The following is an 18,681-nucleotide window of genomic DNA, read 5'->3' on the forward strand; positions in this document are numbered from 1 at the left end:
TCTGGCCACCGGAGAGGAGGTGCGTGGGTAATAGTAGGCGGTATTAAGCGGCAGCGAATCGAAGCAGTTGAGCGGATCGAAGCAGTTGAGCGGATCGAAGCAGTTGAGCGGATCGAAGCAGTTGAGCGGATCGAAGCAGTTGAGCGGATCGAAGCAGTTGAGCGGATCGCAGCAGTTGAGCGGATCGCAGCAGTTGAGCGGACGCACCGCTACTCACTCCCCCTGGCGGTAGCGGCAAATGTCGAGCGTGACCGTGCGGGAGCACTTCTTATGCTTGCTCTTGTAGACCCCGATGAGGGTCTGGCTCTTGCTGAAGAATTTCTCCTTGAGGGAAATGACGATGACTTGGCTGTTAATAGAGTTAAGGTACCTGGCTAGCGAACTCATTTTAATGGGATCCATATTGGCATCCACTTCATCCAAAATGATAAACGAATTGCTAATATATTTCTGAATGGAAAAAATAAGTGCCAATGCACTCATGCTTTTTTCTCCCCCACTTAGCTCACTTATTTCGAAGAAGCGTTTCATGGGGGGCATATTATTATAGCGAATGCCACAGTAAAAGGGTTCATCGTCTTTATTAAATTCGTTTAGATTAAATAGATCCAAAAAGGCTTGTCCCCCCACGTGGTGTTTCACACTGTAGGTTAAATTGTTATACACATTATCGATTACGTTCTTTATATAGTTGAAGCAGTGTAAAAATTTGTACGATCTTTTTTTCTGTAGAATCCTAAAGTTCCGCTCGAAGAGGTTACACTCCTTTCGCTCATTTGAGAGAGAGGCATCTATCTGTTTTAACTTGGAGAGTAGCTGCTCATATTCCTTTTCGGCACTTGCGTTTACGTTCCTCATTTTGAGTAGTTTTTTTTTCCTCTCGATTTCCTTTTCTAGTTTCTCCCTCTGTGCGTCGATTTGCTGCTCGCTGTCCATTTGTTTTAGTTCATCCGGGAGCGCGTCGAAGGAGACGTTGGCCAAGGTCAGGTCCGCCCCTCCCCCGCCCCCCTCGCTTCCGCTGCCGCTGCCGCTGCCGCTAACGTCTCCGCTAACTTCTCCGCCGCTAACTTCGCCGCTTTCGTCGCTGCCCTGCAGAAGTTTGCTCGCGCGGCCCTTGCGCGGGGGGGGCCCACCACCCCGGGGAGATGGCAGCTTTCCCCCCCCCTCATCGGCGATCGCCAGCCCCGCCGCGAACACATTGACGCCGTTCATGTCGCACTCGCCTATGAGGTCCCTAACCATCGTGCCGTAAATGCGAATCTTCTTCCGGCAATTGTCTACCCTACTCTGCATCGCTTCGTATTTCTCAAAATTACTACTTATGCTCTCCCGGAGGTTGTTAAGCTCCTGGTTAATTTGGGAGAGGTTCTTCAGGTGGTTATCCCGCTCGGCCTCCCTCTCCCGAATGGCGCTCTCCGTTTGGTTCATTTTATGCGAGTGCTCCTTTTCCTCCTCGCTCAACTTGTAAATGTCCAGTTGGATGTTCTCCTCCTGGTTGGCTGCCTTCTCCTTTTTTTGAAAAAGCTCAATTTCGTTTCGTTTGTCTGTCAACTCGTTAAGATCGTCGTTTAATTTTTTTATGTTGTTCTTTATGCGGTCAATTTGGTCGTCTATTTTTTCCATCTCTTTGGAGCTCCTTTCGATAGCTTCGTAGATGTTTTCAATTTGGAACCTCTCATTGAGTGCTTTAAAGGAGTCCTTCTGGAAGGAGGCCAATCCTTTTCTCTCCTTCATCAGCTCGGCCTCGTACCCATCTAAACTGTCCATTTTTTTCTTCATCTGAACGTCCCTTATTTTGGCTATCCTTTCTTCGTAACTTTTTATGGTGGCTAGCTTTCCCTCCACTTCTTTCTGGAAGATCCCCTTTTTGATTAGCAAGCTAGCTACCTTCTTTTTGTTCAGCTCCAATTCGTAGTTGCTCTTATTTATCTGCTCATTCGCTTGGATGATTTTCTTCTTACAGTCGCTGATGACGCTGCGGCACTCCTCCTTCTCTCTGACGAGTTTATTATACATGCTGATGTTGAGTCTTCTGTTGCTGTACCTTTCTTTGTCTCCGTGAGAGGAGGAGGAGGATATATCTACGATTATATTGTTGTGCTTCGACACGATGTGCCCATTTAGAGTCACCATGTTCGCGTTGAGCTGGGGGAACTTGCTCCTTACGTCTTCGGCGTCTTTTATGCGCTCCACGATGAGGGTGTTCCTCCCGATGAGGTAGTCGAAGAGCAGCTTGAACTGCTCGTCGCACACCAGGCAGTTGTTCGCCAGCACGATGTTCTTCTTTTTGAAGGCGTTCATGACGGCGTCCATCAGGTGGGGGTCCTCCGTGGAAGCCCGCGAGGGGTCATCCAAGGAAGCCCGCGCAAGGGGGTCCTCATTCGTATAGCGGGATTCTCCCAGTTGCGCCGCTCCACGCGCCGCTCCCCCCCTGCGCTTCATCTGCACATTGCGCAGAAAACTCTCCAGCGGGATGAAATCCATCTTGTGCAGCTTATTATCCTTGAGGTACCTGATGCATTTGACCGCGACGTCCACGTCCTTTACGACGAGGAAACTGTTGTACTTGTGGATGGCGTTGTTCACCGCGGTGAAGTACACGTGGTTGCTAACCTCGTAGAGGGAGCTGACCTCGTCGTAGATTTGGTCCTCTCCGAAGAGGTTCTTCAAATTGCAGATGACTTCCTTTCTCTTCTCCAGCAGGAGTAGCTCATTCCTGTGCACGTTGAGCATGTCCACTTCGTTTTCCAGCTCTTCTATGCGTTTCTCCTTTTGCAGGATCGTTTGGTGGAGTTCCCTCAAGTGGGCTTTCTCATTTTGCACCTTCTCCTGGTCCCCCTCGATGAGGGCATTCACCGTGCTCACTCGACCTGCCACCTCTTCCATGGTGAGCTTCTCCGCCTCGTAGTCGAGCACCTCCTTCTGCTTCTTCCTGCACAAATTGTCGCACTCTTCCTGCAGCTCCTTGATGTCCTTCTTCAGCGCGCTCGCCAGGGAATTGAAGTTATTGATGCTGATGTTGCTGTTGGCGCAGAGGTACAGGTACTTCTCTTTGCACTTTTTATATTCGCTCAAGTTTTCTATGACATCCAATAGGTTGCACCTATCAAAGAGGTTTTTTTCCTCCTCCTCTGTTAGTGGAGCGGTCTTCCCCTCCTGATCTGCCCCCCCGCCGCTGAGACGAAGCCTCCTTTCCGCTTTCACAAAACTGTCATACAGGGCTGCGTGCCTCTCCTGGATGTACCCCTTCACGTGGGTGCACTTGTCTAGGAACTTTCGGATGACGCCCAGCTTGTTTGCAATTTGGGTTCGCATCTTTCTCACTTGCTCCTTCACCTGCTGGTGCAGGTTTTGGGAGAACCTCTCGCAGTGCGTCTGTATGTTCATTTGCAGCTTCTGACTGGCCAGAACTTTACTAAGACAGTCTTGATTGTACTTTTTCTTTTCGCCGATCTCGTTGAGGGCGACTTTGAGTCGGTTCACTTCAGTGCGGTAACTCCTAATCTCGTCTTCCACTTTGAGGAGACTTTTTTTTTTCACCAGTTTGCTTTTCTCCAAATGGCTAGCTACCTGCTTGTCCTTGGAGAGGACCTCCTGCTCGAATTCTAGCTTCTCCTCTTTGTAGGTGAGCAGGTCTTCCTTCAGCTTTTCCTTTTTCCTATGAAGGTGGTAGAGCCTGAAGAGGTAAAACGTTTTTACGTCACTTTCGTGTTCCTCCTTCAGTTGGTTCTGCTCGATATTATCGTTGATTTGCATCTTATGTATTTTAATTTCTTGCTCTATTTTTTTCTTTTCATTTAGGTAGCTCTTGCAAGCCATTTGCTTCTCCTTCAGCTTCTCCTTCATGTCTTCATACACCTGTTCGTATTCGTCTGACCCGCTGATGTGCTCGAGCAGTTTGGCCAATTCGTTTGGCTTCTTGTTTATCACCTCTTCGATGTCTCCCTGGAAGATGAGGCACGTTTTCGTTTTCGTCTCGATTCTATTTTTCTTTAAAAAGGAAATATACTCCCTATGCTCCACGGGCTTGTCATCAATATAGTAGTTGCTCACCCCCCGGTAGTTTAGCGTCCTCTTTATTTCTACGTTCATTTGAACGTTCTCTTTGTTTCTTTCTAGGATAAGCTTCACGTAGCACTTCCTCCTCTTGAGCACCTCCACCTTCTCGTTCTCCTTGTGGTGAATCAAGTGCCGCATGCTTTTCACCCGCAGGCATTTGTTAGGGATTCCCAGAACAAAGCATATGCAGTCCATTATATTTGATTTCCCCGAACCGTTTGGACCTATTATTGCTGTGAATTTGGAAAAAGGGCCGATGATATTCTCCCCCTCGTAGCTTTTAAAGTTACACACCACGAGGTACTTGATGGAGCACAGCTCGTTTTCGCGGTAGCCCACGCTCGACGCGATGCTGCTGTTGTGCAGGTACTCGTTCGGGAACTCCATCTGGGCGGTGCTCACGGGGGGGGGGCCGCTAACCGGCAAGAGGCCGCTCACAGGGGGGAGGCCGCTCACCGGCAGGAGGCCGCTCACCTGGGGGACACACGCGAGGTTCCCCCCAGATTCGCTTCCAACAGAATTGGCGTCATTTGGGTTGTCCTCGTGGGCGTCCCTCTGCTGCTCCATCGGGGGGGCTCCTCCGTTGCGCTCCGCCGCCTTACCGCCACGAACTAGGGTGTCCCCCTTGGTTAACTCCCCTGTTGGGTTGACTACGCCCCCCCCTGGAGGCGCCTCCCCCTTGGCTGTCCGCTCCCCGTCCCCCCCGCCGCCACTATACATCCCCTTCAGCACGGCGTACTTCTTCCCCCCATTGGCATAGTCCAAATGAATGGGCTTCGTAATGGAGAAGTTAAAAGAAGATTCGTCTGACGCATCGAGGTACTCCTCATTTATAAAGTTATTAAAGTCTTGGTCGTCCACCTTCGCCGAGCCTGTCATTATATGGTTGGACCCTTCGTTTTTCTCTCCGTCCGTGCCGCTCCCCGTGCCGAACTCGTCCTCCTCATCGCCTTTGCTCTCCTTGGCTTGGTCGCGCTCGTTCCTTTTCGGTTGCATCTTCCAGGTGGGCGGTGGAGCGGTGGAGCGGCGGAGCGGCGAAGCGAAGTAGCGGCTCAGCCGGTTAGCTGCTCAACCGATTGGCTGCTCAACGGAATAGCGGTTCACCCGACTGACGCTCCAACGGCGAGGCGCTAGGCACACCACGTGGGAGGCACACCAAACGGGGAACGCCCGTACGCGGAGGCTTTTCCTTCCTTGTGTGTTTTTTCCTTGCGTGTTTTTCCCTTGTGTGTTTTTTCCCTTGCGTGTTTTCCCTTGTGTGTTTTTTTCCCGTGCCCCACTTCCAGAACGCACGAACAAAGCAAATAACTGAGTCAACCCACACCGCGCACACCGTCCATGTCACCGGAAAAGGGTAAATTCACCTCCTGCCGTGGAGCTCAACTCGTTTGGCGCCTTCGATAGACCTCTCTCACGTGAGCCTGCGTTTTGCCTTCCCCCCAAGTGTACATACATGCGTGTATGCCTCGCAGCTAGCTCGTTTGTATGCTTCCCTTTTTTTTTTTCTTTTCTTTTTTCCCGCACTTGACCCCTGTACACATGAAACGTCCGTGCCGTTCGCATTGGCAAAAAATAACTTGTTAACAAAAAAGTGGAGTGAACATAAGGGGAGAGAAGTTCTGCTTGGTGTGAGTTTTTTTTTTTTTTTTTTTTCCTGCCACGTTTGGTTAGCTACTCCGTTTTTTTTTTTTTTTTTTTTTTTTTTCCTGCCACATTTGGTGGTCTTACCCTTGAGAAATGGGGAAAAAAAACAGCCAACGGGGTAAAGGCGGGGGAGCGACAAATGTGCCTACCCCGCCGATCATCTGACGGATCGCCCCGCACACCAGTTGGGAAAAGAAGAAAAAGAAAAAGGAAAACTGTAACCCGTCCGAGCAGCAAAACGAGTGCACCGAAAAGTTGGACGGACTTAGTCGTGAAATGGGTAGACCACTGACCGACCCTTCACTGGGAACACACCCATCTGTGGGAGAGTAAAAGGCCCCCCAAAAGGTTAATTTTTACCGTGCGGTTAATTTTTACCGTGTGGTTAATTTTTACCATGTGAGGCATCCTTTGCGCGTGCAAGATGCGCTGAATGAGGGGGAGGTTGGGCGATCCACTGTAGTAGCGGACGGCAGGTTGAGCCACCCCTGGGGGGTGTAGACATATATCCGCATGCGACTCGAGGGGATGGTCACCAGGTGATCTCAGCGTCGGTTTAGTGCACTCCTCACAAGTGTCACCTCTTTTTCGACGTCTGCTACGCGGGTCACTGCTATGAACACCCCGCGGGGGAACTTTCACAAAAGAGATGCGCAACGATGTGGCAGGCAGCGCGGGGGGTCGCAAGGGAGCCCCTTTTAACGGTAGACAAACTTTGCAAGTGATAGGATGGTATTTTTTTTTTTTTTTTTTTTTCGTGAGGGGAAAGGTAGACAATTGCTGCGCGCACAAAGGGGAAATGTGACGCAAATTAGTTGAGGAATGCCTCCCCGAGTAGACACTATCTTTACGCTTCGTTTAGGTTTACATTTACCGCTACGTTTACGTTTACGTTTACCTTTATGTTCGCTTTTCACTCCTCCGAATCCTCTTTTTTTTTCTTTTCTTTCTTTTTTTTTTTTTTTTTTTTTTTGCACTTTTCACGCTGCTGTGAAGTGAGAGGCGCGCCGATGCGCAGGGCATTTCCCCCCTACGGCCGGCGCGAAAAGGGGAAAAAACTCGTCCCCCTGTGAGAGGTTTCCCCACACGTGTACACTCATCCGTGCGCACTTTGCTTACGTTACGCTTCGCTTCTTCCCTCACGCTTCCCCCCCAAAATGAGCAAAGCCGTTCAGCAGATATTCGAGGACTACAACCGGTCCCGGGCGCAGTTCACGCAGAGCATATACGACATGTGTCTGAAGGCACACCACATGGAGGTCATAATCAGCACGGACATCATCATGCTGCTGCGGCCGCTGATCCTTGACAAGGTTCCCATCGTGCAGCAGAACGCAACCCAGATTTTAGGCAAAATGGCTAGTCACTCGGAGGAAGTGGCTCTAACGATTTTGCAGAACGATGTCTTGCCACACCTAGTCTACTGCCTAAAGCATGAAAATAAGAACTACAGGAAGAACTGCGCGAATACTTTGCGGTGTCTAGCTAGCCATAATGCCAAGCTAGCCAATCTCGTAGCGGAGGAAGAAAATTGCATAGACAATCTTGTAGATTCATTGGACGAATATGACGTACGGTTGAAGGAGGCCTGTCTGAATGCACTCTGCGCGATTGGGAAGCATGATGTAGATCTCTCGAAGCAGCTGATGGCCAAGGGGATCATCCCTCTGGTGATTCTCTCCCTACAAGAGAAGGACACCAATTTGGTCAGAAGCTCTCTGAACATATTAACAGAGCTGAGTAAGCACACCAACGAAATTGCTAAAGAGGTGGTGGACAATAATGCCCTCCCACATCTCATCAAATTTTTGGACCACACAGATGTGCAGGTAAAACGGTATGCATGTAACTGTCTAGCTCAAATTGCAAAACATAAGGAAGAGCTAACAGAACTTATAATTGAAAGCGACGTATTTCCGAGAGTCATATACCTCCTAAATGATAGTGATGATGTAGTGAAAAAGAACTGTGCCAATTGTTTGAAGGAAATGAGTAAACATAATGAAGACATTTGCAAGATTATTGCTCGTGCAGGTAGTCTTCCTTTCCTATGTGAATGCATAGAGCAGTCATCAAAGGGGGCGGTCAAACTGCCAGCCATCCTATGTATTGGCTTTATTGCCTCCTTCTCTGAGTCCCTCAGCTTAAATATCATTCTGTCAAATGCAATTCCTATTTTGAAAAAGTGCCTAATTGGGGAAGAGGAGGACTACATCAAAGCTTCCTGCGTGTGGGCCGTTGGGAATATTGGCAAGCACTCTTCCTCTCATGCGAAGAAGCTATCTGATGAGAACCTCCTCATAATTCTTGTCAACTTGTATAATGCAAATGACTCATCGGATGACTTGAAGAAGAAGGTGAAGCTCTCCTTCAAGGGCGTCATTCAGAAGGTCACCGATTTGGAGTCCCTGGAACCCGTTTTCCTGAAAGCCACGGCCAAGCTCGCCAAATACTGCATCTGCCAGTTCGCCAAAATCATCCCGAAGAGCCCCGCCCACAAGAAGGCCTTCATCAAGTCCGGCTGCCTCAAGCGCCTGCAGGTGGGCAGACAGTCCTCATGCGCGATCTTCCCGCGCTGCCGCGTTACCGTGCTACCGCCCTACCGCCCATCCGCTCACCCCTGCACCCCTTCACCCCTTCACAGGAAATGAAGAACTCCGAGGAGGCCAAGAAAGTCGAGATGGAGATAAACGCCATCAACAAGTCCTTCCCCGAAGACGTCGTCAACTACTACACCCCTGGCTACTCGGAGACGTTAATTAAGAGGATTGACCAGGCGGGCAAAAGCTGAGGGGGGGGGGACAGCGGCGCACCTTTCCTCCGCCCCCGCTCCGCTTCGCCTGCACGCAGCGTTCCTTTCGTCTTCGCAACTGCTCTGCACGTGCCGCGTTCCCATGTGCTGCTTTTCCACGTGCCGCTTTCTGATGTACTGCTTTTCCACACGCCGCTTTCTTTTTTTTTTCCCGCGCACCGTGCCCCCCCTTTGGGAAGAACTCCCCCCCATCCCTTGTCAAATAAACTTCCCCCCCACAATTCGATTTAACCCCTTTGGAAAAATTATTAATTATGCCCCTCCCGCGAAGCTACCTATTCCAGAGGTGGGTATGACGTACCCTCCCCCCCCTGTGTGTGTGCTGCCCAATGACACGGGCAAAAGGAGGGTTACCCTGTTGGTGAGCTGCGAGTCGACATTGGTCAGAAGCATTTTGGCCTTCTTCCCCGCATGGTAGATGCAGAGGTGGTGGCGAAGCGAGCGGCTGGAACATCCATCAGCGTTGGCAACTCAGCGTAAGGCCGCTATCCTGCAACGCCGCCTAACCTGCAACGCCACTCAACTAGTAACTCCCCTTGATGAAACCCATTCTGAGGAGGATACCCCGCAGTGTGCTGCCCCCCCATGCCGCTTTCTCGTCATGCCGCTCGCACCGCTCGCAGCACTCCCACCGCCCGCATGGGGGAAAGGCCATCCCAAAAGGGGGCCTCTCAAAGCAAGAACAGGACGTAGTCAATTCTATGCAAAACAGGGTGCCCACCCAGGATGGACTGATTGCGGGTAAGATCACTCGCCTCCTCCAACAGTACAGTCTGCTGAACCATCGTAATGGGCAAGTCCTGCAGATGATACGTGCCTACGTCAAGCATAACGTGGAAAGCTTTTCCCTCATCAGACTATGTGTGTGTGTAAATTATTTTTTAAATTTGAAGATGGAAGGAGATAGAAGCTTCAATTTCGTCATCACCAATTCGTTCGTAAAGAAGATTAAGAATGATGAGTTTTTGGACCTCTACGGCGTTTGCTTAATCGCTAAGTTTATCCTCAGGGAGAGGGTTACACATGGGGGCCTCCTCTCCTTGCTGGCCTCTCTGGTGCGCAGCAAAGCGGATGAAACGTCCAGCCCGCTCGACGTGTACAACTTGGTGGTTTCTCTCCTGAGCATTCAGAGCGGGGGGTTGCTGCGGGGGGGTCAGGCGGCCACGCAAGGGGGGACTCAATCCACCAGCCAAACTGCTACGCAAACCGCTACTCAAACCGCCGCTCAACCCGCCGCTCAACCGGCCACCCAGCTGAACGAGCAAAACGTGCACACACTGCTCCAGCTCTACCTCCAGGCAGAAAAAGTGAAAAACGATCAACTCATCCTGATTGTCAACACCTTGAGTGGCATAGACAGAACGGCCTTCTTTCACCAAATGGACTTAGCGAAGGGTCAGAGGGTCCAACTGTACGAGGCCCTCTTAAGACGAGTAAACCTCGAGGAGAGGTTCGACGGGAAGGTACTTGCGCTCTTCCTATTTAGTTTGCAAAGAATGGTTAAATTGGGGGAGATATCGGAAGGGGTCTTTTTCCACACTGTGGTGAACTTGGCTGCGGCCTTCAGGGAGGCTGCTGTGGGGACGAAGCGGCAGGCGATGCGGGTGCACTCCAGCGGAGCAGTGACTCAGAAGTGGGGCGGAGGGGGGAACCCCCAGGGGAGGGAAAACAGGAAGGTGGCCCCCAAGGGGGTAGAAGTTCCAACGGGGGGTGGTCCCAGCGGTCCCAGCGGTATCGGTAGTATCGGTGGTATGGGTGGTCTGGATGGCAACCCCGTGGGGGAAGTTGCCCAGGTGGGGGGCCCCCCATCGAGAACCCATTTTAACCTACAGGAGATCGGCATGGTGCTGCAATTTTATGGCGCCCTGGTGGGGGTCCCCCGGGGGAGGAGGAGCAGCCCGGGGAAAGAAGGCCACGTAGCTTCGCACAGCGTGGATGCGGAGGACTCCTCTTTAGAAGACTCCGCTGCGGACCACTCCTTTGTGGCCTCCCTGGCTGGGGAAAGGACCCGCCTGGGCAAGCTGTACGGGCCGTCAGTGCTCCTGCTGAAGGAAAGCCTCCTTCTGTACGCCCAAGCGAGTTACGAAAAAAAGGTTAAAATGAACACCCTCGATTTCTGCACCCTGCTGAAGGGACTCTCAAGCGTGTTCCAAAATACGTTGCTAGATCGAAACATACTTCCTATTTTTAGAAACTTCCTAAAGCATAATGGGAAGAGGATTACAATAAAGGAGTTGCAGAGGATCCTAAAGTTAATTTTTGAAAAGAGAGAAATGGACTTCTTCCCCTTCTTGTGTGGGGGTAAAAATTGCTCCTTTTTCGACCACCTGCACAGTGTACTTTTAAGAAGCGTCCTCAGCGAATCACCCTCCTGGTGGAATGAAGAAAGGGTGGAGGCTTGCATCATGTGCTTCTACTATATGTCCTTCTTAAGCTTCAACGCGAACACGTATCTTGTGGTGAACCAATTTGTCTTGGAGCAGGTGACAGGCGGCCGCGCAGTCGCCCTCGTGCCCTACGTCGTTCTGAGCAGGTTTAACTACCACCGGTTGGAGGTGAGGGCGGCGGAAGCGGCAGGAGTAGTGACAGTGGCAGACGCGGCAGGAGTAGTGACAGTGGGAGAGGCGGCGGGCGGCGCCCGCAACGACCGACTGCCCCAAACCAAGCATGTCACAGACGACTTCGACCGAATGGACAGGCTCTATCAGCTAATAAATAGACACCTCGAAAAGTATAAAACTTTTTTTGTGCTAAACTGTATTTACGCGCTTACCAAGTTTCTGAAGAATAACAGGACAAGTGCTTTCCCCCCCTTTTCAAAATTTCACTTCCCCGAGTTATTCCACAAATTGAACGATCGGCTGTTCATGCACAGTGGATTGGAGAGACAGTCAGAAGGGAAGAACCACATCCCCACCAGTTATGATTACTTTGTTAATTATGTGAAATACAATTACTGCTTATCTTTTCTTTGTTTGTATGTCGATTTGGGTAGCCTTCTCCAAAGGGTCCCCTTGGGGGTTGAATTTCCATTTGCCTTTTACACCCCTTTTAATGCGTACCTTACGGCGGCGTTTTTAGCCAACTACGAACGGTTGTTAGGGAGCGGCGGTTTTGCGGTCCCCCGGGGGGCTTCAGAAGGGTCGAACGAAGCGGTGAGGGGGGCTACCGCTTCTGCTACCGCGTCTACTACCGCGTTTACTACCAATGCCACTGCACTTCCGTTCGCGCGAGAGCTGGTGAACCCCCCGCGGAGAGAAATCCAAATGGAGAAAAAAAAACTGCTGAAAAGCGTAATGAAGTACGCAAGCGCGCACTGCAAGGTGATGAGCGTGCACGACCTTATCCACTTGATCAAGGCGTTCAAATTGGTAGCCCCCTTGATGGGCAGGGACAGTCTGACCACGCTGCACACGTGCATGTCAATTTTCACTCGCAGAGGAAACGTTAAGACGAGCACCAGCTTCGAGCTGCTAACAGAGTTGATCAAATTTATGTACCACTTTGAATTGCAAAACGGGGAAGTGTTTGACGATTGTCACGACAAAATGGTGGACATGTTGATACTCACGTTCAGAATTGTTTTTAAAAATTTACCTGACCGTGCAGACAGTAACTACCTCGGTATGCTGCAGTTTTCCCTCCTGTATGTATCTCACTTTGTGCGCGGAGCAAATTTGGTTTTCGATTCGCTATCCCTCACCGATTTGAAGCGGGCGGATTACTTCACGGGCCTGTCGCCGATGAACTTGGACAAGTACCCCCAGTCGTCGTGCACATTTCAGGTGAGACAATCGCACGGGGGGGAATTCCGCTGTGTGCCTATGATGGGCTGGCCATCCGCGGAGCAGCGGCAGATCGTGCACCACGTGAAGCGCTTCGCCGCAATTCTTCACACGGCTGCTCACTTCTTTACACCTTTCCACCCCTCCCCCCTGCAGTTACAAATTTTAAAAGTCCTTAAAGGCGTTGTCAAAAATGAAAAGAGGCTACTAAATGAATACCGCGTCGGCGACACACCGTACACGGTTGACATTCTTATAACGTAAAAAAAAAAAAAGAGGGGGAGAAATAAGTGAACCAAAAAAAGGGAAGACGCGACTTTACCGTATCTCTTTCGCTGCGCAGTGTGGAGCGGCATCGGGCAGCGGTCGGTGCGCGTTCCTCTCGCGCAGCGGCGAGCATTTTTCCTGAACAGTTCACATGCATCTGCTGCACTGTGCATATTTTTTTCTGAACTGTGCACATTTTTTTTCTGAACTGTGCATACTTTTTTTTTTCTGAACTGGGCAGATTTTTTTTTTCTGAACAGTTCATATTTTTTTTTTCTGTACTGTGCATACCTTTTTTGTGTTTGTTGCTTTTGGCTGACTGCGCCATGGGTTGCCCACTACGGGAGGAAATCCCCCATTTTGCAAAACCGCCATTGCGCTTAGCGGGTTACTCGGCGGGTCTACTCGAATAAACGCTGTCCAAAGTTAAGCTTTTTTTTTTTTTTTATTTCCAAGAAACGTGCACATGTGGCCTTAAAATTGCTGTCCTGGGGGGGTCGCCCTGCTCTGGATAATTTATTTTGATACGTCCCTTCTCCGTTTTGTGAATGCCCCTCGGCTGTCTCCACCAATCACAACTGGTGTGTTTACAAGTGACGTCTTCTTTTCTTCATTTTGGTAAACAGCTCGGTGACATACCGCGTGGGACGCTTCAGCAGGTGGGGGTTGCTCCCCGGGAAGTGCTTCAAACAGGGCTTCGTATAAGCATGCGCACAGTCACACGTTCGAGCGTTACATTTGTCATCACGTTTGACGCCACTTCTGTCACCACCTCTATCATCACTTGTGTCGTCCCTCTCTCGCGTAGCAAACCGGTTCACCTTCTGCGGGTACTCTTTTTCTTCCGCCGCGCGCGCGAACTGGAGGACCTCCTGCTGGAGTACTCCGATGCGCGCGAAGGGGACGAGCTGGACCTCCGGTCATCTCTGAGGCGCTTCCTCTTGTCACCGCCATCCCTCTCCTTATGCTCCCGCTTAACACTGTGCTTTGCATTCGTATGTTTATGCTTCCCCTTGCTCTTCCCCCCCTGTTCATATTTTATCGAAACAGTTTTCCCATCAATTTGGCCACCATTCATATATTCCTTTGCGACCCTCGCATCCATTTCGTTTTCAAATTTTATTTTGGCGCATATGAAGTTCCCCCCGCCGTTGGTCCCACCTACGTTTTCCTCATCGAGCGAAATGTGGATGTCCTTCAAGTTCCCAAAATTCGTAAAAATTTCCTTCAGGTGATCTGCGCTTACGTTTTTCGTTAAGTTGTAAACGTATAGGCAGTTATCAGTCATTTCGTCTTTCTCCGTGCGGGGGGAAGCGGTAAATGGCGAAGCGGCAAAAAGGGAAGCGTAAATGGCGAAGCGGCAAAAAGGGAAGCGTAATTGGCGAAGCGGTAAATGGCGAAGCGGTAAATGGCGAAGCGGTAAATGGCGAAGCGGTAGATGAAGTAGCGAAGGGCCAACCAACTTGCATAACAACTCTGTCAGTGCTGCAGGAATTTTCTCCCGCCTCCTCTCTACTTTCACTTTTTTGCTATTTTTTTATTTTTAACAAAGGAGAGGGGAATTTCTCTTCCTCTCAGAGCCTCGCGTGGTAACCACCTCGTTTGTTTTTATACGCCCAAGCAGGAATACATTTTAGGGTACCCCTTGAATGCACCACGTGAGAGGAAAATATAAATGAACCTTCTCCCCCATCCCGCATACTACTCTTATGTGAATGTCGATAGGACGAGGACACCCAGCTGGTACACCGCTCCATGAGAATGCCCTCTGTAAATGCACTCACCGCTACGATACGTGGCATTTCCCCGTGAGCCTGAGCCCAACCGGTACTACAGCGACTTTTTCATTTTACCCCCCCGTTTGCTTTTACGTGCCCGCCGAAGGCACCCGAATGAGGGTCACCAACAGTTGCGAAGAGGCAGCCCACATGTAGAAGGCACTTCCCTGAGGGTGTACATGCCCATATGGCTATGTGCCCCTAGTGCGATTTGGTAGCGAAAAAAAGTAGCCACATTGCTGGAATATAGTCATTTTAAAACTGCCCAAGCGCATCACGTAAGGGAAGTCCCTCGGGGGAGGACAACAAATGGTATTTTTTAAATTTAAAAAGTTTACCTTTCCTCTTTCCTAAATAAAAAAGAGTTGCTTAAAAATGTTCCTTCAGAAGAGACAAACAAACGGCGCGCACACGTAGGGGAAATCACACAAGCGGCACGCACAAAATGGGGGGAAATTTGGGACAAAAATGGGGCAAAAATGGGACAAAAATGGGGCAAAAATGGGACAAAAATGGGGCAAAAATGGGGCAAAAATGGGGCAAAAATGGGGCAAAAATGGGGCAAAAATGGGGCAAAAATGGGACAAAAAAAGGCCAACGTTAAGGCAAAACTGGGCCATGCCAACGGTCCACGTGGGGGGGACGCGGCTGGATGACAATTCTGCGCGCGCTAATAAAAATTTTCAAAATGAACAAAACAAAAGGGGGAAATCAAATAAAAAAAATAAAGAAAACGATGTAAAAAAAATAAACAAAATAAAATAAAAAATACACAAAATAAAGTGAAGTAAAACGAATGAGCTGTGCGCGTGGGGGGTGCATACTTATGACTAAAAAATTAAAATAAACGTGGGAGCTGCCTTGGCGAATTTGAAAAGAGCCTGCACACCATGTCGCCGTTGCGGGGAAGTTGCCACGTCGAGGGGGTATCTGTGGCATTGCAAGTTTGCTCGCCTGCTTTATGTACTACGAGGGAGAAGACTCCTCCTCGGTGGGGCATTCCCCAGAAATGTCTAACTCGCCCGCTGCTTCAGCCACTTCTTAACTTCACTTCCTCACCCACTTCTTAACTTCACTCCCTCACCCACTTCTTAACATCACTCCCTCACCCACTTCTTAACATCACTCCCTCACCCACTTCTTAACATCACTTCTTAACTTCACTTCCTCTTCTTGCACTCGCGCTGCGCCTTGGTGCCCGGGGGCGCGGCGGGCGCCTCGCCGGGAGCCACCCGCGAGTCCCCCTTCTTATACACGCAGTACTGCAGCAAAAAAATGAAAAACACGAGGTCGTCGCCCAGCGCGTTCCACTTGTGCACGAGGGGCATGCGCAGCACGAGCGCAAACAGGTCATCCATGATCGCATATAAAAAAAGGAAGAAGAAAAAAAACAGGGGCACGCGCTCCACCGTTTTGGTGTGATAATTTCGGACAATCTGTGGGCACATGAAGAGGAAGTTAAAGATGTAGGAGCAAACAGCAACGGAGTGAATGATGAAGGCGTATACTGAGTCGTACTGAGTGTACATAAAATTGTATGCACACGTGGATACTACTGTGCAGATCATCACATTCGGCATCTTCATTTTTATATATCGTTCGAGGTCCTCCACCTCACTCCGCGACTGCCTTTTGTGCGTCCCCGCGCCGCCGCCACTGCCGCTGCCACTGCCGCCGCCGTTGCCTGGGTTGTCATTGCCGCTCCCGCCGCCTACACCGCTTCTTGCACTTCCTGCACTCCCTGCGCCCCCCCCGGTGCTGCTCGTAATGCACACGTACGGGTGGACCTCCATAAACTCGATGTCGTAACGGTCCAGCAGCTTCCAAAGGCAGACGGCCATCTTCGCCACGCAAAAGACCATCAAAATTTTGCAGTTGCTTTTATTCTTCAGATAAAGAAATATGAACATGCTGAAGAGGAACTTGAAATGGAGGGCATCCGACGAGAAGGAATACAGCCCATTCAGCCGATTCCAGCTGGTCAAATCAAAAACGAGAGCCACCAGATCGATTAGCAAAAGGATGAGGCAAAGGAGACATATGATGAGGCACAGAGAAATATTCCCACAAAAGTGTATGACCAAGCTATCCAAATCGTACGCGGCAATTTTATATTTTTCTTTCGCGTAATTTACATTAAAGATGATGATGTTATACAGATTGAACTGGGGGAGGCTGATTGGCGAATATTCAATTTCAATTACATTTCCCATCTGCGTATGGTTATCCTTCGAATACATTTCATTATCTTCTTGTGCGTTTTTTTTTTTTTTTTTTTTCCCCACGTCTTCCTTCTCTCCCTCCCCTCCGATTTGAAGCAATTCATATTCATCTTCCGCAGTCAGGTGATCATTGTAGTACGTTGGCAACAGGTACACACTATTTTCTTTATCCAAAAATATGTTTGAAAAGAAGCCGATTTTATTTACGTTGATATCGTTATGTTCGATGACTGGTCCAAACTTCACCTTCTTTGGAATGTAAAAAATTTTTTGTTTCGTTTTTTTCGCGTGCCTTTTTTTTGCCTTCATTTTTTTATTTTTTTTCTTTACGCCTTCATGGGTTGCTACGCCGCTGCTTTTTTTTTGTCCCTCGTTTGAAGCGTCACCTGTTTGGGTCTCCTCGTCATTTTCCCCCTCGGCCTCCTTCTCCTCCTCCTCCTCATCATCGTCGTCGTCGTCCCCCTCTTCCGCTTCGTTGTGTCCCTCCGCGTCGTCCGCGTGCTGTTCGGCGTGTTGCTCATTATACTCACCGGTGTAGTGACCGCCGTATTGACCGTTATACGCCTCGTCTACCTCGTCATCTTCCTCCTCCTCCTCTTCCTCCTCTTCTTCCTCCTCTTCATCATCCTCCTCCTCGTCTAGGAAGCGCTCCCAGAGGTACTTCTCCTTGCGCGTCCACTTCTTCCCCCCGCGTTTCCCCCTCGTGAGAGCGCTCGTGACGAAGCCGTGCCTGTACAGTTCTCCATTCACGTAGGTAATTATGTGCAGGTAAATTTCTTTGTTCTTCTTTATGAGTTTCCTTGGGATGGTCAGCTTAACAGAAGGATACTTCCTTGGCGAGAGGACATTCCACCACTTGTTTCCTCCCCCCCCTGCAGGATGACTGTAACTCCAATCATACGAAACGTTATTAAAATTATACACGTTAATAAAATTTTTATTTTTCTTCAAATATTTTTCTTTCTCATTTACGTATCTGTTCAGGTCAATATCTTCTTCACATGACATGTACAGGTGATAATCCACTTTGTCTTTTTGTTTGAAAAAATTTCTGAACGGTCTATGGATATATTTCTCACCCACGTGAGGTCCCTCCTGCTCCTTTCCGCTTTCCTTCCCATCCCTTGAGTGATCATACACGGGGGTCCTTACATTTTGGTAAACGTGGTATGAGCCGTACACGATGTAGTAGCATATGATTCCCACTGCGAATTTTATCATTTTTCAGCTCGTCCGTTGAGGGGACGTGGCGCAGGCATACGGTCGGCAGCCTCTCACAAGTGGCTCCCCAAGGGCGGTTCCCCACGACGACTTCTTTAAAACAACGGGTGAAGCAAAGCGTCCTCCGCCCCCTTCCGCTGGTGCGCCGCAGTGGCGGGTAATTCGCAGCGGCTGACGATACGCAGCGATTGATATTTCTTACTGGTGGGGGGAGGCGAACGGCGGGGAGCGCGCTGTCAACGGGGAGGTCTTTCCCCCAGCTGGGCCTTCTGAAAAATGGCGCGTGTGTAGACGCGTGCGTTCGCGTGATGGCTACTCGCGTATGCAGCTACGCACGCACGGTGGAGTTGATTTCCGCCCGCTGCGCACACTCTCCCATTTTTGCGCTTCTCTGTGCGTTGGCGTTTGGATTCGTATTCGTATTCGTATTCGTTTGTTTTATCTTTGCTTCCGTTTATTTCCGTTTGTTTTTTTTTCAGCTGAAGACACTGCGCGGAGAGCGACTGCTTTTTTCCTTCTCCCGAGTGAAGCGATATATTTTTTTTTTTTTTTCTCCCTCTGTGTGACTCTTTCCTTCTCACTTCTCCGTTGCGCAAAAAAAAAAAAAAGAAAAGTGGTTCACTTGGCTAAAGTGGCCCAATGGTCACTGTTCGTGAGCGGTTAGCAATTCCTTCCTCCGTTTTTTTCGTTCCGCCGCGTCGCGCCGCTATCGCGTATGCGCATGTATGCGGACTTGTCGATTGGGGGCCGCCAACTGGCGCTTCACAGTTCGGTAATTTTCCGCGACGCGAAAAGTTGAGAAAAAAAATAATAAAATATAAAAATAAAATGAACATAAAATTACCATAAAATGAACGTAAAATGAGCAGATAAAATAAAAACCACGCCACTGC

General features: G+C 49.7%; 5 protein-coding genes across 5 annotated transcripts, besides 4 other annotated features; 2 read left to right on the forward strand and 3 right to left on the reverse strand.

The window, feature by feature from the left end:
• Nucleotides 1-52: 52 nt before the first annotated feature.
• Nucleotides 53-5,055, reverse strand: PVX_092140 (structural maintenance of chromosome protein, putative; the record flags this gene model as incomplete). Its single annotated transcript, XM_001615371.1, has 1 exon — nucleotides 53-5,055. One exon carries the CDS (start codon nucleotides 5,053-5,055, stop codon nucleotides 214-216), a length of 4,842 nt encoding a protein of 1,613 aa, XP_001615421.1. The 3' UTR covers nucleotides 53-213.
• Nucleotides 5,056-5,789: 734 nt separating this feature from the next.
• Nucleotides 5,790-5,818: a microsatellite.
• A 1,042-nt stretch (nucleotides 5,819-6,860) lies between these two features.
• On the forward strand, nucleotides 6,861-8,494 carry PVX_092145 (PF16 protein, putative; the record flags this gene model as incomplete). The annotated part of the gene is made up of 2 exons (XM_001615372.1): nucleotides 6,861-8,243; nucleotides 8,348-8,494. 2 exons carry the CDS (start codon nucleotides 6,861-6,863, stop codon nucleotides 8,492-8,494), a joined length of 1,530 nt encoding a protein of 509 aa, XP_001615422.1.
• Nucleotides 8,495-8,926: 432 nt separating this feature from the next.
• PVX_092150 (hypothetical protein, conserved) lies at nucleotides 8,927-12,987 on the forward strand (the record flags this gene model as incomplete). The annotated part of the gene is made up of 3 exons (XM_001615373.1): nucleotides 8,927-8,941; nucleotides 9,139-12,300; nucleotides 12,457-12,987. The coding sequence occupies 3 exons, from the start codon at nucleotides 8,927-8,929 to the stop codon at nucleotides 12,562-12,564; spliced, it is 3,285 nt and encodes a 1,094-aa protein (XP_001615423.1). The 3' UTR covers nucleotides 12,565-12,987.
• Nucleotides 11,458-11,490: a microsatellite.
• A 56-nt stretch (nucleotides 12,988-13,043) lies between the features above and the next one.
• PVX_092155 (RNA binding protein, putative) lies at nucleotides 13,044-14,169 on the reverse strand. Its single transcript, XM_001615374.1, has one exon. The coding sequence runs from the start codon at nucleotides 13,853-13,855 to the stop codon at nucleotides 13,385-13,387; it is 471 nt and encodes a 156-aa protein (XP_001615424.1). The 5' UTR covers nucleotides 13,856-14,169; the 3' UTR covers nucleotides 13,044-13,384.
• Nucleotides 14,170-15,505: 1,336 nt separating this feature from the next.
• PVX_092160 (hypothetical protein, conserved) lies at nucleotides 15,506-18,382 on the reverse strand (the record flags this gene model as incomplete). The annotated part of the gene is made up of 1 exon (XM_001615375.1): nucleotides 15,506-18,382. The coding sequence occupies exon 1, from the start codon at nucleotides 17,786-17,788 to the stop codon at nucleotides 15,506-15,508; it is 2,283 nt and encodes a 760-aa protein (XP_001615425.1). The 5' UTR covers nucleotides 17,789-18,382.
• Nucleotides 16,341-16,388: a microsatellite.
• Nucleotides 16,799-16,823: a microsatellite.
• Nucleotides 18,383-18,681: the final 299 nt, after the last annotated feature.

Source organism: Plasmodium vivax, chromosome 9, assembly GCF_000002415.2.
Source record: "Plasmodium vivax chromosome 9, whole genome shotgun sequence".
Lineage (NCBI taxonomy): Eukaryota > Apicomplexa > Aconoidasida > Haemosporida > Plasmodiidae > Plasmodium > Plasmodium vivax.

Coding starts and splice junctions, on each gene's coding strand:
- PVX_092155 (XM_001615374.1), bottom strand. CDS start 13,855: ATGACTGATAACTGCCTATACGTTTACAACTTAACGAAAAACGTAAGC.